Here is a 14,304-nt window from a genome sequence, read left to right on the forward strand (position 1 = left end):
GGTGTCTCTGTAAAACTAGTGTTCAATAAAATAAGTTGCCAATTATAACAAAGGTCAAGAAATATAGTGTATATATACTTACATTTACACTTGTATACTCTCTCTCTCGCATACACAAACACACACACACACACACACACACACGTAATTCATGGACTTGACCCAGAGAACATGTGCTCTTACAAACAGCTTTATTGCTTAATTTGTAATTAGGTCCTGTTTGCCCATGTGTGTGGCATTAACATAAATTGATAGAGAGAAGCACCAGGTGCATTCAATTAAAAGAGCTTTAAAGAGAGGTATCATGTTTTACACTTAGTTGCATTTTCAAAATATATTTAACAGGTTTATTCCAATGTCAGAGTTGCAATAAATAGAAGTCAAGCTGACTTAAAACAGACATGTCTTGTGGGTTAATCCTGTCTCCTGATTTCCATCACCTACTTTGAAGCTATTCAGTCATCCATTTGCAGACCCTGCCAAAACCTGTGTCAGAAGCCTGCAGTTGCTCTTGTCCATGCAGTAGAAGAGCTATAATGTTTTTCTTCAGTTTGAGATTTTATTAGTCTGAGTCAAGCTAAACATTAGAACTAACAAGGCACAGGCACAATTATCTCCACTGTTATTTCTGTAAAATGGCTGAATGGACTAAGGTGCAGTGTGAGTCAGAGAAACTTAAACAGAGGCATTAAGTAAACTGTGGGCCTAGTTATGAATGTCTTGCCTTTTGTCACTATTCACTTGCTGGCTCTTGGCATGTATGATGAACCCCTAGGAAGTGCCCTGAGTAGCAGGAATCAGAGATATGTTAGAGCATTATGCAGTGCAATTATTTTTAGACTTTTCCAAAGCTATGAAAAGTTTATGAAGTAGCTTAAAGCTGCAAACTCAGGCACAGAGGGAAGGTAAAATACACTTAGATTAGATACTGAAGATCTGTAATAAGTCAATACTGATCCAATTAGCTGTTACTAATACTTTCCTCAAAGAATATTCCTTTAAATTCAATAAACACAACTTGCAGTCTTAATATTTCTTAGAGGACACAGACATACATACATTTTCACCTTTTCCACGAGCTTCAAATTTGAGTGATTCCTCAGACAAACATTTACTTAAGATTGCTAGGAAGGAGCAGTCTCATTTAATTATTTTCTCTCAATATTGCCACTTAATTATGCACTAGGAGCACTATAATTTAGCATACCATGGACTGAATGTTTATGCCCTCTTAAATCCATATGTTGAAATCTAATCCCCAATATGATGACATTTGGAGGTAGGGACATTGGGGAGATGTTATTTGGAGGTGGGGGTTTGGTAGGTAAATGGGATTATTACCCTTATAAAAAGGTCCCTCGTGGGCTCCCTTGCCATGTGAAAATGTGCAGACACAGTGGGAAGACAGACGTCTATGGAGTGAGCTCTCACCAGACACCAAAATCTGCTAGTGCCTCAATCTTGGACTTCCCAGCCTTCAGAACTGTGATGAATACATTTTTGTTGTTTGTAAGACACCCAGATTATGGTATTTTGTTACAGCTACCCAAATGGTTGACATCCTGTCACTGTAGCCCTCAAAAACCACTGATGATAGGTACATACACTACATCTTCAAGGCACACAATAAAGTGAATCTGTAAAGAAGTTAGCAGATTAATTATTACTAATAAAATGCAGAAAGTCATTGTCTTCAATCTTAAACATTCTTTAAGAAAAATATCAATTGCTGACACACCTAAAGTCTCCCTGATTATTTTTGTGTAAATATGTGCCTGTTTTTGTGTTTCCGAGGATCTGTTTTGTTTTCTCTAATTATTTTATGCATAGAATCTTTGTCCTTAACTTGCAAACTGACAAGGAAAGGGGTATGCATGACATTTTATAACTACCTACTGCCTAATTAAGATGTTGTAAATTCATGCTTTGCAACATTCTCTTTCTGATCCAACACATAGCAAAAGCAGAGGAAATATAAAAGATACAATTAAATAACTTAGAAGTCATAATGTATTGATAAGCTAGAATGGAATGAAATACAAAATGTTAAGAGAAACTAATACTGCAAGGTCTGTTGGTATCAGAGCTTGGAATCAAGCAGAGATGACAAAGTGTTCTGGATTCTATAGGATAGAAAGAAATAAGGTCCCTCACATGCAGAGGGGAACTAGAGTTGGCCTCACTGCTGGTCTCATGTTGGACCAGTGTGGAACTTTCTGACACTGAAGAGGAGGCTGAAAAAGCCCTGATTTACTAATTTTGGGTGGTACAACATTTACAGTGCTACCTTTTATAGAGGTACAAAGAAGCAGACAATCTTGCAGCCAGGGAACCTTGAGCCAAGCTACCAGTTGGCAGCAGGAAATGAAATGATAGATTAAATTAAAAGGAGAGAAAAATATCAATAGTAGTTTTAAAATAAATATGTTTAGAAAATCTGAAAGGGTAAAAAATGAATAAATCCATAAAAGAAACAAGAAATTATGAACTAAAGCAGATATAAATGAAATAATAAAAGGTAGCTATAAAAATAGAAATTCTTAAAGTGAAAAGTATTGTTATTGAAATAATAAATGGGACAACCTCTAAGACAAAAAGAATAAATAAATAGGAATATAGTTTTGAGAAATTCTACAGTATATAGCAGTATATAGAGAGGGTTAAAACATGAATTATAGATTGAGATAGTTTAATATACATATGTAAGTGTTCTAAAAGGAGACAATTGAGTAAATATCTAGATATACTGCAGTGTGTTAAGAATAAAGAAAAGCTTGATAGTTGGAAAACTGAAAGACATAATACTAGAAAAGGAATAACTGTTGCACTGAGGATAGACTTCTCAGCAGCAACAATGGATGCTAGAAGACAGTGGAATAATTCCTTCACATGCTTAAAACAACACATTTTGAATATATGTTATATATTCAGCTAATATATTATTTAAGAGTGAAGTTAGAATAAATACATTTTTAGCCACATAAGGCTAAGTGAATTCCACTACTCCATAATTTCTTTTGTCTTTCTTTTTTTTTTTTTTTTTTTTTTGAGATGGAGTCTCGCTTTGTCACCCAGGCTGGAGTGCAGTGGCACAATCTCAGCTCACTGCAACCTCCACTTCTTGGATTCAAGCAATTCTCCTGTCTCAGCCTCCGGAGTAGCTGGGATTACAGGCATGCACCACCATGTCTGGCTACTTTTTGTATTTTTAGTAGAGACGGGGTTTCACCATGTTGGCCAGGCTGGTCTTGAACCCCAACCTCAGGTTATCCGCCCGCCTCAGCCTCCCAAAGTGCTGGGATTATAGGCGTGAGCCACCACGCCCAGCCGTCCATAATTTCACGAAGACAGTTACTGATATATTTCCTTCATCAAAAGTAAAGGAAGGGTATGTAAGAAATAATAATAAATTGATGATAAAATTGTGAATAAATTTAATAAACTAATTATAAAAAATAAATGTTATATAATATAAAAGAGAAAAAATAAAATTTTAGACAAAGAGTGTAGTGTTGGGATTATTTTATAAAAGCTAAAGTCTTTAGAGTTAGCTAGAAAAATTTATAGTTAAGTGTGTATGTTAAAGAATATAATTGCTAAAGGAAGAAAGTTATACCCTTCAAACTAATAAAGGAAAAACACAAATAATAATAATGCAACAATGGTAACAATGATGAAAGAAATTTGATCAATACACAAGAAGACAGGAAAGCAAGGAGAAAAAAAATCCTACAAAGTTATGGTGAACCAAAACAAAAAATGAGATGGTAGACACTGCATTTATCACAAAATGTTATTAAAAAGACTAAATTCTCCTGATAAGAGATTATACCGAAAGCAATCTTCCTATGTATTGGTTTCGGATATGTAACTTTTAAAAATGACATTAGAAAGTTAAAATTAAGGATCCATAGCACTCAAATACTAATCACAAAAAGCTGCTAAAGCACATTAATACCAGACAAGGTAGAATTTAAGGCAAAAACATTTGCTGAGACAATTATTTCATTCTAATAAAATGAAGAATCTAAAGGGAGTAGAATACAATAATAAAAACTATGTACTTACTTAGCAATATAGCCTTGAAATGCATAAAACAGAAACAAACATGATCCAAAGGAAATTGAAAAATCCACATATATTATGGATTTTGCTAAAATCTTAACATTTATATCAGAAATAGGTAAAGCAGATTAAAAATCAGCAGGCATACAGAAGTATCTAACAAAATAATAAGCTTTTTGATTTTTATTGATTCTATAAACTTGAAAATAATATGAATGAATTAGAAAATAGATCACATAGCAGATCATCAATAATGTTTTTAAAAAATAAAGAACTGACATAACCCAGACCTCTTGGTATGACGATTGGTTAAAATATTCTATACTCATGATGTCTCTCCCACAGCACTTAAGTCTCTATCAAGCACATAAGCACTCACATGTTAATGTATAACCTGAAGTGGTGTCCTAAAGAATGCATTATATTCTAGATTTCATTCAGTTTTTGCTGTCTTCTACACACATAGCCAAAAATTTCTTGTCAATTTATAGCAGTCGTACAAGGCAAATTGAAGAAAAAATGAGAAAACTGAACAAAGCCAAATTAGTCTGGCACAATATTGAAAAGCCATATGCTTTTATTCTTTCAGTTTTTTTCAGTTTTATTGAAAATGTGAGAGGCAACTAAAATTAGTAAAGATAAAATAACTAAATTTACTATTTCAAAATTATAATTGACCAAAGCATTATCATTATTAATATCAAATTGTATAATATGTAAGCAGTTTTTATTTATCTGTTCAATAAAAACTTTTATCGATTTTGTTGTTACTGAAAGGGAAAAGAGCATGGTCAGCTATCATGAAACCAGATGGTGGCTGGTAAAAAAATCTCAGAATAGATGTCACTTTATGAACTTAAAAAAATTATCTTACATGGTTAGAGATTACAGTTATAAATAGCCTAGGAGAAAAAGAAAGGCTGATCATTTTTAAATGAATTTGACATTTTATCTACAATGTTTACATTGGAGAGATTTCATGTCTACATCAACATTGTTTGATGTGTGGTTAACATCATTTTTGCCTTTATAAATCCTATGCTAATCATATATCGTCAGTTTCATTATTGTTCTACTTGGTACTTTTTATTCTAAGACACAGAGGCTCACTCACACATCTTAAAAGGTTTTTAATGTAAAGATATATGTATACTGAACTCAAATTGTAACTGAAAAAACTTTGGAAACGAAAGCTGCTCTAGGGATTGACAGTTTTCTCCTCTCTTTTGTGATCCTTATAGTAATTTACAGCTCCTGACAGTTCTACTTTTTTTGTATCTGCTTCACTCTTCTCTCTTCATTCTTCCCTCAACCAACTTCCCTGGTTGGCTGTATTTCTTCAATGAATTATGCTTATAATGAATAAGTGGGCAGGGCAAAAAAAATGGTGGGAGCAAAGGAAAAGGTAGTATAGCAAAGGGTTTCAAGAATTAATTGGGAAAGTAGATATAAAATGCTTGTATAAGTTTGCAACATATAATACATGCTTAATAAATGATAGTCAAAAATTATCAGCTCTATTGTAATTTTAATCATTGTGATATATTCTCATTAAGGTTAGACTTTGAGAAGCAGGAACAGAGTATGGGTTATGTCTGATTGTTGAACAGCAAAGACTATAAGACTATATCCAAAATGTTTTATTTCAGTATTTCAGTTTTACAAGCATCAGACATACTACATTTTTTCTAAGAAAGAAGTTTTTTCACCATGAAGAGTGACCAAAATGAGAAGTGGTTACAATATTTGTTCAGAAAGTCACTGTTTGTGTTATTTAGAAAATCTTATTAAGGGACTTAAAACTGTGTGTTCATCACTGGTTCATTTGAAAAATGAACAAACTCTAAAAGAGAGAGGCATTGGTTGTTGAGGATTTCACTGAGCTCAATGCCGATTTAGCACAGTTATTTTAAATTTCTACTTCTCTGATTTTACTTGGTTTCTAGTCTATTACGTATGAGTTTTTGAATTTATATAAAAGTACTAAACTTCCTAAAGTATTTATTTCAACAAATAATATACATGCTACCTACTATAGAACAATCCTAAACTATTTTGAAAGCTACAAACAGCCTTTCCCTCACAATATTTGACAAGAGAAAGCCATTTACCTTCAATAAACTTTTGGTAAAGACAGAAGGATAACTAGCAACTCAATGCCTATATCCTTAAGCCAAAGTTACTTAAAAATTTAAGAGATTTCCAATAATAAAATAGAAAAAAATTATTAGTAAAAATTATCTTCAAAATATTTTCAGTAATTCAAAATTAGACATTTTAGTTAAAAATTCCCACCTTTTCATTATCATGCACACTGTTGATGATTTCTTTAAATGGAAATAGTATAAATTACTTATTTCTGAAGTTTAATAATTTGGTAACTATTTCGAAAGCTAGAAAACTATTGGAAGAGTAAGAGACAATTGAGACAATTGAGTTTTTGAGGTTATATCCTCACAAACTTGAACATGGCTTTCTAAAAGCTTTGATCATTTTAAGCATTTACATGACAACTTAATGTAATGGCAAGCAATACAAAATTGAAATTGCAAAACTGAGTTTCATACTTCCTTGTAAACATGACTTTGTTGACCTTGGGTCTTTCAAACTGTGCTTTTAATGCAACAACACAGCCCCTCCAAAAAGTAAGAAAAAAGTACATGCCTATTATAAAATTAGAGAAACAAGCTAAATTCTGAACCAGAAACAATTTGTAGAAAGCAACAACAGCAAAAATAGTAACAACAAAAATATATATCACGTAATGAAAAAAATAAACTACTTTAAGAAAATAGAGCAAGTACTGGCTATTTTAAGAGCTAATAGTAATCGAGCACTTGATAGTCGCAAGCATCACGTTTAACGCCCACTGTCCTGTTTATTTCAAATAGCCTTTCTCTCAAATGGGTCCTAGAATTAGCCACATGTTAAATTTAAGGAACATGATTTCATATAAGTGCATAAATTACATATGCTATATATTTTATCCAGTCTCTTTATTCGAATTGCAAGCATTTTCCAAGTCACTAAATTTTACTTTAAAAACCTTACAGAGTATGGCCATCTAATCAGGTAATAATTATGTAAATAGATGTTATCTGCATCTAATTCCCAATTATTGAATACTCACCAGCATTGATAACTATTATTTGTTTAAACTTTGCTAGTTATATAAATAACTCATACATTTTCATGTAGGAGGGCTTGAATAAATATCATCATGCAAAATTAGCAAAGTATTCATATTATTTAAACGCACTTTATTTAAATTTTTTCCCAAAGAGTAAGTTTCAGAATCTTTAAGCCCTCAAATAAGAATAATGAAATAGAATTATTCATTACCAGCCACTTTTCTTAATCTTGGAGTGCTGATTTTCCTTCCATGGCCAATAAAACAGAAGTTTTGCAAACAATTCCAATCTCTCCAAAGGCCCCCTTCCTACACACTAACCAAACCAAGTCATCACATTCATGGTTGGCCAAGGGGGGCCCAATTGCACACATATACCACCTGGAAAATCTGCACTCTCATATCTCCCTCCTCAAAGTCCATTATCAAAGGCAAGTACAGATTTTACTCACTTCAAATTGATGATGATAATATGTACCCACAAAAATTAAAATTAAATGAAAAATATTTAAAAATTGATGATGATATAGCTCCTTGGGAACATCCTTTAAATTACTCTTTGGCTCCTAGAACATCCTCATTGATACTGAATTTATTTCCACTCTGAGCAGTTGCCTGTATTGCAGAAATCCCTGAGGCTTTAAAGGCTAGGCTAAGTAGACATGGATGAAACGTAGAGGTGACAAAATATAGAGGTAGCAGACATCCTGTGACTTTTTAAAAAAGAACAGTGGGGGAGTTTCTACCCATGGTGGAGGGGAGGACTTACTCTGTACAATTATGTCTCCTAGAACATTTTAAAAAGAAAAGCCTTGATCTCAAATACCAACCATGTATAAACATTCTATTGCATAAACCCAGATGCAGTTAATATTTTTAATGAAGACAAAAGCACACAGAAAACAATTACATTTCTCTTAAATTATAGTTTACACCAAACTAATTGAATTTAAAAGTAACTAAAAAAGAAAACATCAATTAGATATCTATTCTCTCTCTTGTATAATTACGTTGCTTTATTGCCCATGTTTCGTAATTGTTGCCAAGCAGCTTTTAAATCCTATCATTAGTTTTCCAGAAAAGGGAAACGAGAAGTGTTATATGTTTTGGACTCTAAGGTGTTGTTTTGATAGGTATGCTGCCGCTGAAATTAGGTCCTCTTGACAAACAGGTGTTCCCGGTACACATGATTTTTAAAACATCCTTACCTGTTAGAACAGTTATACTCATGGAGTTCTAGTTACTGAAAATTAATCATTGCAGTGCCTCATGAGTACTTTGTTTATATACTAGCTAAATCTAAACCAAACCAAGTCATCATGAATGTATCCTCTCTACTCTCCTCACTTTGAGCAAGAGAAACTATAGCTTTAACAACAAGTTGGTTTCAAAGGTAAAAGAAGCCAAGATCACTCCACTTAATTGCATCCTTGAGAATGTAGGGATAGAAGAAAGGATGTATCTGTGAAAGTGGTCTCCATGAAACTCTATTTAAATGGTTGCTTCTTCTCAACCTTCCTCCCATTTTCCCTTTTCTAATGGTAGAATAAGCTACCATCAGGTGATAAATTTAATTAGAGAACACTGTTTTACAAGATCATATTTCCAAGTAACAAAAACTTTTATGTCAGTTTCATACAAAAGATGTGCTGCATATATAATTCTGTATATAATATGTAATTCAGCTGGTGGGGACTTTTCTTCGGTGCCCTTATTCATGACTCCTTTGGATATATCTTTTTCCTCATTTAGCCTAATGATAATAATAGCCTAATCCATAATAAAAGTCAACTTCACACTTATTGGCACATCATAGACCTTCATAGCCATCATCTGGGCTTTCATGTCCATAATCCCATTAATATTTGTAATAATCCTGAAAGAAATTCTGAGTATTAATTTAAATATCTTGAAATCATGTAGCAGAGGTTCACAAAGATTATATTAACTCCTGGCCTTACAAAGCTGGCAAACAAGCAAGAAATGCCAGAATTGTTTTTATTCTATCTCCTACTACCCCTTCCGTAGGCCTGCCCTAATAACCACACTCTCATTGATTTCTCCTGGAATTTAAGATTACACAATTTAGCATTTGAAGGCTAGCTTGTACTGTTCTGTAATGAACTCACCCGGCCTTTATCACTTAAACGAGATTTTAAGCTCCTCAAAGGTAAACATCTTTTGTGCCAGCCTTTCAGCATCACACTGTATTAGTGGGCAAGGGTGGAGGCACAAGATCTACTTGGGGAACAACACTTCTTTGCTTAATAGAATCTGTGCTGTTCTTTGCAGACCTAGATCCTTCTCTACTAGATCTTTTTGCCTTTGCTTCCTGCTATACTTTTTATCTCAGTTTTCCATAAGTGTTGGTTATTGCTCTAACCTTTAGATCCCCAGTCCTGCCTTCACACCCTGATACTTGTTCACCTGCTGTAGTTCAACCACCCAACTATTGATGTTGGCTTTTTCTAGTGAGGCAACTTTGCCACCTTCAGCTTCAGCAGCTGGCTTTTAGAACCGGTCCTGCCTTCAGATTGAGCTGATGGTACAACTAAGTACCTCTTCTAGACATGCTATCTAGCTAGATTTTTTTTCCTACTTCAGCAACCTTCATACATGATATGTGCATTGGTACAGCATACTTACCTGAAAAAAAAAATGGCCACATATAGCAATATCTCTGCTTACAGAAATTCCAAATTCCTTCCTATTATGGGCTCCATAGCTGCCTATTATTTCCTATTTTCTTCTACAGCCACTAAACATTTCTAGTTTTCTAGCACTTTCCCTGTAAAATTGAGAGGAGGGAACTTGTCAGATTCATCTTTGTAGCAGGATGTTGGTTTGTAAACGAAGTGTTGATGCATTGTTGATATTACTTATTTAATAAAAGTGTAATAGATATTAGCAGGGCGGATAGGCATTCTAAGAAAATGGCTTGACAGAAGAGCTGAAAGAACTTGTTTAGAATTTTAGAATTATCAAAGGGCTTCATGTTCATTTCACCTTGTTTGGGAGAGGATATCTCCTTTTGCCTAGAGCAAGTCTCAACCATTCAGAGTTAAAATGGCTGTTCCAGCCCAGCAAATGGGAAACAAATTTGAGTTGTACTGAAATGGGTTAAGGGCTCTAATTCTCGTCTAGTCTGTTGGTTACACTGGGAAGGAACATCTTTCTAGTTATAATAGTCAAGAGTAGTGGTATGATAAATTTGGGTAGGTTTCAGAGTGCTTGCTCACAGCTAGCAAGCAGGATCCAAAAAAGATGTAGAAAGTTATGTAAACAACTGCAGTTGCACTGACACTTTCATTCATATGTTTAGAAGAGACTTATATCTGAAGAAAATTCTCTTTTTAAAATAGTTTCTCAGCTGAGATTATACTTTTTTAGTCTGTAGCTCACAGGAAGTTCTAGTTACCAAGAGCATGTTCGATATGAGCAGATCTCTACCTAATTCTTATGCATAATGAACCCAATTTTCATCTCTTCTAGAAAGATACTGAAAACATGTGCCATGATCTCAATGTTACAACCATGTAGCCTCATCTTTCACAATACGGTACAATCACCAACAAAGTTTAAACTTCATGTCTGGTATCCAAGGTGAACATTTCCATAGAAAGTAGGAAATATTTAGATGTCTGTTTGCCGTGGTGGTGGTGTTCCTATATACTTTTTGTGACCCTAAAGATATAATAATGTTTGACATTTTTGTTACCCAGTAATGTGGACTTTAGACATCCTAACCACGCTGCTGACTCTAACCCTTTACCAGACTTTCACGTATTCTTGAGCCTCACTGCAGGCTCCAGTGCTAGTCCCGGAGGAAATCAGAAAAGGGTTGAAACCACTGACACAGCCATCTCTTTAGCTGCTCCTAACGCAGGTGTACAGTTTCCTGTAGTGAGCAGATCAGGGCCTACAGGGACACTGCATGCTTGCACTGGGCTGTTACTAGTTTCATGGAAATACGTACTAATTGTGTCACTGTGTTTTCTTGTCACATTGCCCCCTTTCTAGGCCGCTCTGGCACTGTTTATTTAAACTGTGCAACCATCTGGCCCAGGTGCCGTAGAGATTGATCAGTAGCACAAGGCCACAAGCACAACCGCCACCCGGCCATCCTAGCTATTTCCTCCAGCATCCTAGACATCATGGCGTCCGAGGGTGGGTCCAACGGGCTTCGCGTGTTCGCGAGATAATGCAGTCTTCGCACTGGCATCTTCTCGGAGCCCCGAGCGTTGCCCGCCCATTAGGTGGCGCCGGTCCCCTCGAGCAGGTCGCTCAACAACTCCCGCCCAGCAGCCGCCCTTACTGCGCGCGCGCAGACTCCGGCGTCTACTTCCGGTGTGGCCCAGGCGGGGTCCGCAGAACCAGCTATGTCGGCCTACGGCATGCCCAGGTACAAGAGCGGGGACCTGGTGTTTGCCAAGTTGAAGGGCTATGCCCACTGGCCGGCGAGGATAGAGCACATGACCCAGCCCAACCGCTACCAGGTGTTTTTCTTCGGGACCCACGAGACGGCCTTCCTGAGTCCCAAACGCCTGTTCCCGTACAAGGAGTGCAAGGAGAAGTTCGGCAAGCCCAACAAGAGGCGCGGCTTCAGCGAGGGGCTGTGGGAGATCGAGAACAACCCCACGGTCCAGGCCTCCGACAGCCCATTAGCCTCAGAGAAGGGCAGCGGAGACGGGCCTTGGCCGGAGCCCGAGGCCGCGGAGGGCGACGAGGACAAGCCGACCCACGCTGATGGCGGCGACGAATTGGGGAAGCCGGTCGACGACAAGCCCACTGAGGAGGAGAAGGAGAAGGGGCCGCTGAAGAGGAGCGCGGCGGACCCGCCGGAGGACGCCCCCAAACGACCTAAGAAGGCAGCCCCCGACCAAGAGGAGGAGGCGGAGGCGGAGGCGGTGGCGGAGGCGGAGGCGGAGGCGGTGGCGGAGGCGGAGGCGGTGGCGGAGGCGGAGGCGGTGGCGGCGGAGGCGGAGGCGGTGGCGGCGGAGGCGGAGGCGGCGGCGGCGGAGGCGGCGGCGGCGGCGGCGGCGGCGGCGGCCGCCGTCGAAGAGGAGAGTCCGCTCCTCGTGGCGGTGGAGAACGGCAGCGACCCTAGCGAGCCCGGCCTGGCCTGCGAGCCGCCTCAGCCAGAGGAGGAGGAGCTCCGGGAGGAAGAAGTCGCCGACGAGGAGGCCTCCCAGGAGTCGCATGCCGAGGCACCGGGCGGCGGAGATCGCGACAGCCTGTAGTTACCAGCGTTTCCAGAAGAGCCCCTGCCCCGGTCCTGCTGCGGCCTGGCCGTTCTTGGGGAATCTGGCCACGGCCTGCAATCTGGGACTGCCTTTCCCTCTCCCCAGCCCGTCCTCCTCCAACCCGCGCTCCTTTGCCCTGCCCGTCCCCTGGATGGCAGGCCACCTGACTCTCACCTCTGCCCCCAAGCCTCTGTGATCTGAGTCAGGGCCTCAGTTCCCTCCCTGGGATAAAGTGAGGCCACCATCCCAGCTTCCGGCTCCCTCTTCTCCCCCCTATACCCCCTACCCCACCCCACGCCTGCCCGCCCACTCGTTGCCTGGATCCGTTTCCGACTTGGGGTTCAGGCAGGCTGTTTTCACCTCTAGACACCCCTCTCCACCCCTCCTACTTTCCCAGGCATTATGGACCTCTGCTTAGGAATATGGGTAGGAGTGAAAGGCCTGGCAGATAAAGAGCAGAGGGCACTTCCAGGGCTTGGGATGGGCAGTCTTCAAGCTGTGGTAGTTAGCGGGCAGGAGAGCGACATCTTCCTGAGCTCCTGCCCATGCCTGCCATACCTCACAGCTTCAGACATTCAGGGAAAAGGGGCAGCATGTGGGGAATGCCCCCTCCCCGCCTTCCACAAATCCTTTTGCTGGCCCAGGAAGTTCTGGGAGTTGCCGTTTTTCATCAAAACATTTGGGGGCTTCCAAGTTGTTTGTGAGATCTGAAAACTTGACTTTGCCCAGTATCCTGGTTGGGGACCGTGAGAAATATCTGTCCCCGTTTAGATCTCTGGGGCCACTGATGGGATGCCCTGGGAAGATCCTTGGCTGCCGCTTTCTCTCCCCACAGCCTCAAGGACACCCTACGGTCATATATCTCACTCAGGCATAGAAGAAAAGACACATGTTTTATAAAATCTTTAATAAAAGGAAGTTCCAAAAAAAATTTTTAAGAACTACCCCTAGGTGTGCCTCAACGCTGGCCCTAGCTTTCCCATTGCTGTTCCATTTCTGAGATAAACTGGAAGGCTCCCTTTCTGTTTGAAGTTTATGACTTCTAGTAAGGCTTTGCTGTTCCTCACGGTGTCATTTTCCATTCAGGTACCATCACCTGGTCCCATCAACAGGTCTAGTATGTAGCCCACTGATACAACAGAGGAAGATGTGTCTTCTCTCACCCTCTTCCTAATGGTCTTTATGCCTTTCTCCATCTATTGTCTCTTTCACCCCTTCCCCTCTCCCTTGGGCTCTGATGAAAAATTGTTGACTGCAGCTTCGGAAGTTTGATCTGAGAACCAACCATAGAATATTTCAGTTCTAGGAAATAAAACCAGTTGATTACAGCAAATTTTCTCAGGCCTGTTCCTTTGGTTTCTAAATAATTGGTTCTTAAATGGAATGCTCCTCTTATTTTTTATACATCTTGTGTTAAAGCTATTATTTATAATATACAGGGACATTTTAGAATCACCCTTGAGAAACCTTTGTTATCTTAAGGTCTCTGTCCTTCACTTCATCTGTAATAGTCACTACCGCTGATTTGAATAAATGGAAACAAGTTAACTTAGAATGTGTGGATGATGACAAATTGGGACAATACTTTGCCAAAGAACTGCTTTGTAGAAAAATAGGGTGAAAGGATTGGTCCTTTTTTTTTTCCTGCTTTCCCACGTGTAGTACTACTGTTTCTTCCAATGCCTTACTCATGAAAATAAGACAGTTGCTTTATACTCCCAGTTTGTAAAATATAGTATTTGTAGGCTATTTTGCATTTGCAAGTGGCTTTGTGCAGATATCTCAGGATATTTAAATATAATAATCATTACGTATTGGGCATCCTAATTTTTGTATTCATCAACATTGCATGCATACGTGGCTTCA

General features: G+C 38.7%; 1 protein-coding gene across 1 annotated transcript; it reads left to right on the forward strand.

The window, feature by feature from the left end:
• Positions 1–10,188: 10,188 nt before the first annotated feature.
• HDGFL1 (HDGF like 1) lies at positions 10,189–13,771 on the forward strand. The gene is made up of 4 exons (XM_030816456.1): positions 10,189–10,410; positions 10,688–10,798; positions 11,216–12,102; positions 12,202–13,771. Exons 3-4 carry the CDS (start codon positions 11,575–11,577, stop codon positions 12,433–12,435), a joined length of 762 nt encoding a protein of 253 aa, XP_030672316.1. The 5' UTR covers positions 10,189–10,410; positions 10,688–10,798; positions 11,216–11,574; the 3' UTR covers positions 12,436–13,771.
• Positions 13,772–14,304: the final 533 nt, after the last annotated feature.

Source organism: Nomascus leucogenys, chromosome 8 (genome assembly GCF_006542625.1).
Source record: "Nomascus leucogenys isolate Asia chromosome 8, Asia_NLE_v1, whole genome shotgun sequence".
Classification (NCBI taxonomy): Eukaryota; Metazoa; Chordata; class Mammalia; order Primates; family Hylobatidae; genus Nomascus; species Nomascus leucogenys.

Excerpts from the sequence above, each read along its gene's own strand:
- HDGFL1 (XM_030816456.1), top strand. The coding sequence starts at position 11,575 with ATGTCGGCCTACGGCATGCCCAGGTACAAGAGCGGGGACCTGGTGTTT. Across the intron at positions 12,103-12,201 it reads AGGAGGCGGAGGCGGAGGCG|GCGGCGGCGGCGGAGGCGGC; the intron begins GTGGCGGAGGCG and ends GCGGAGGCGGAG.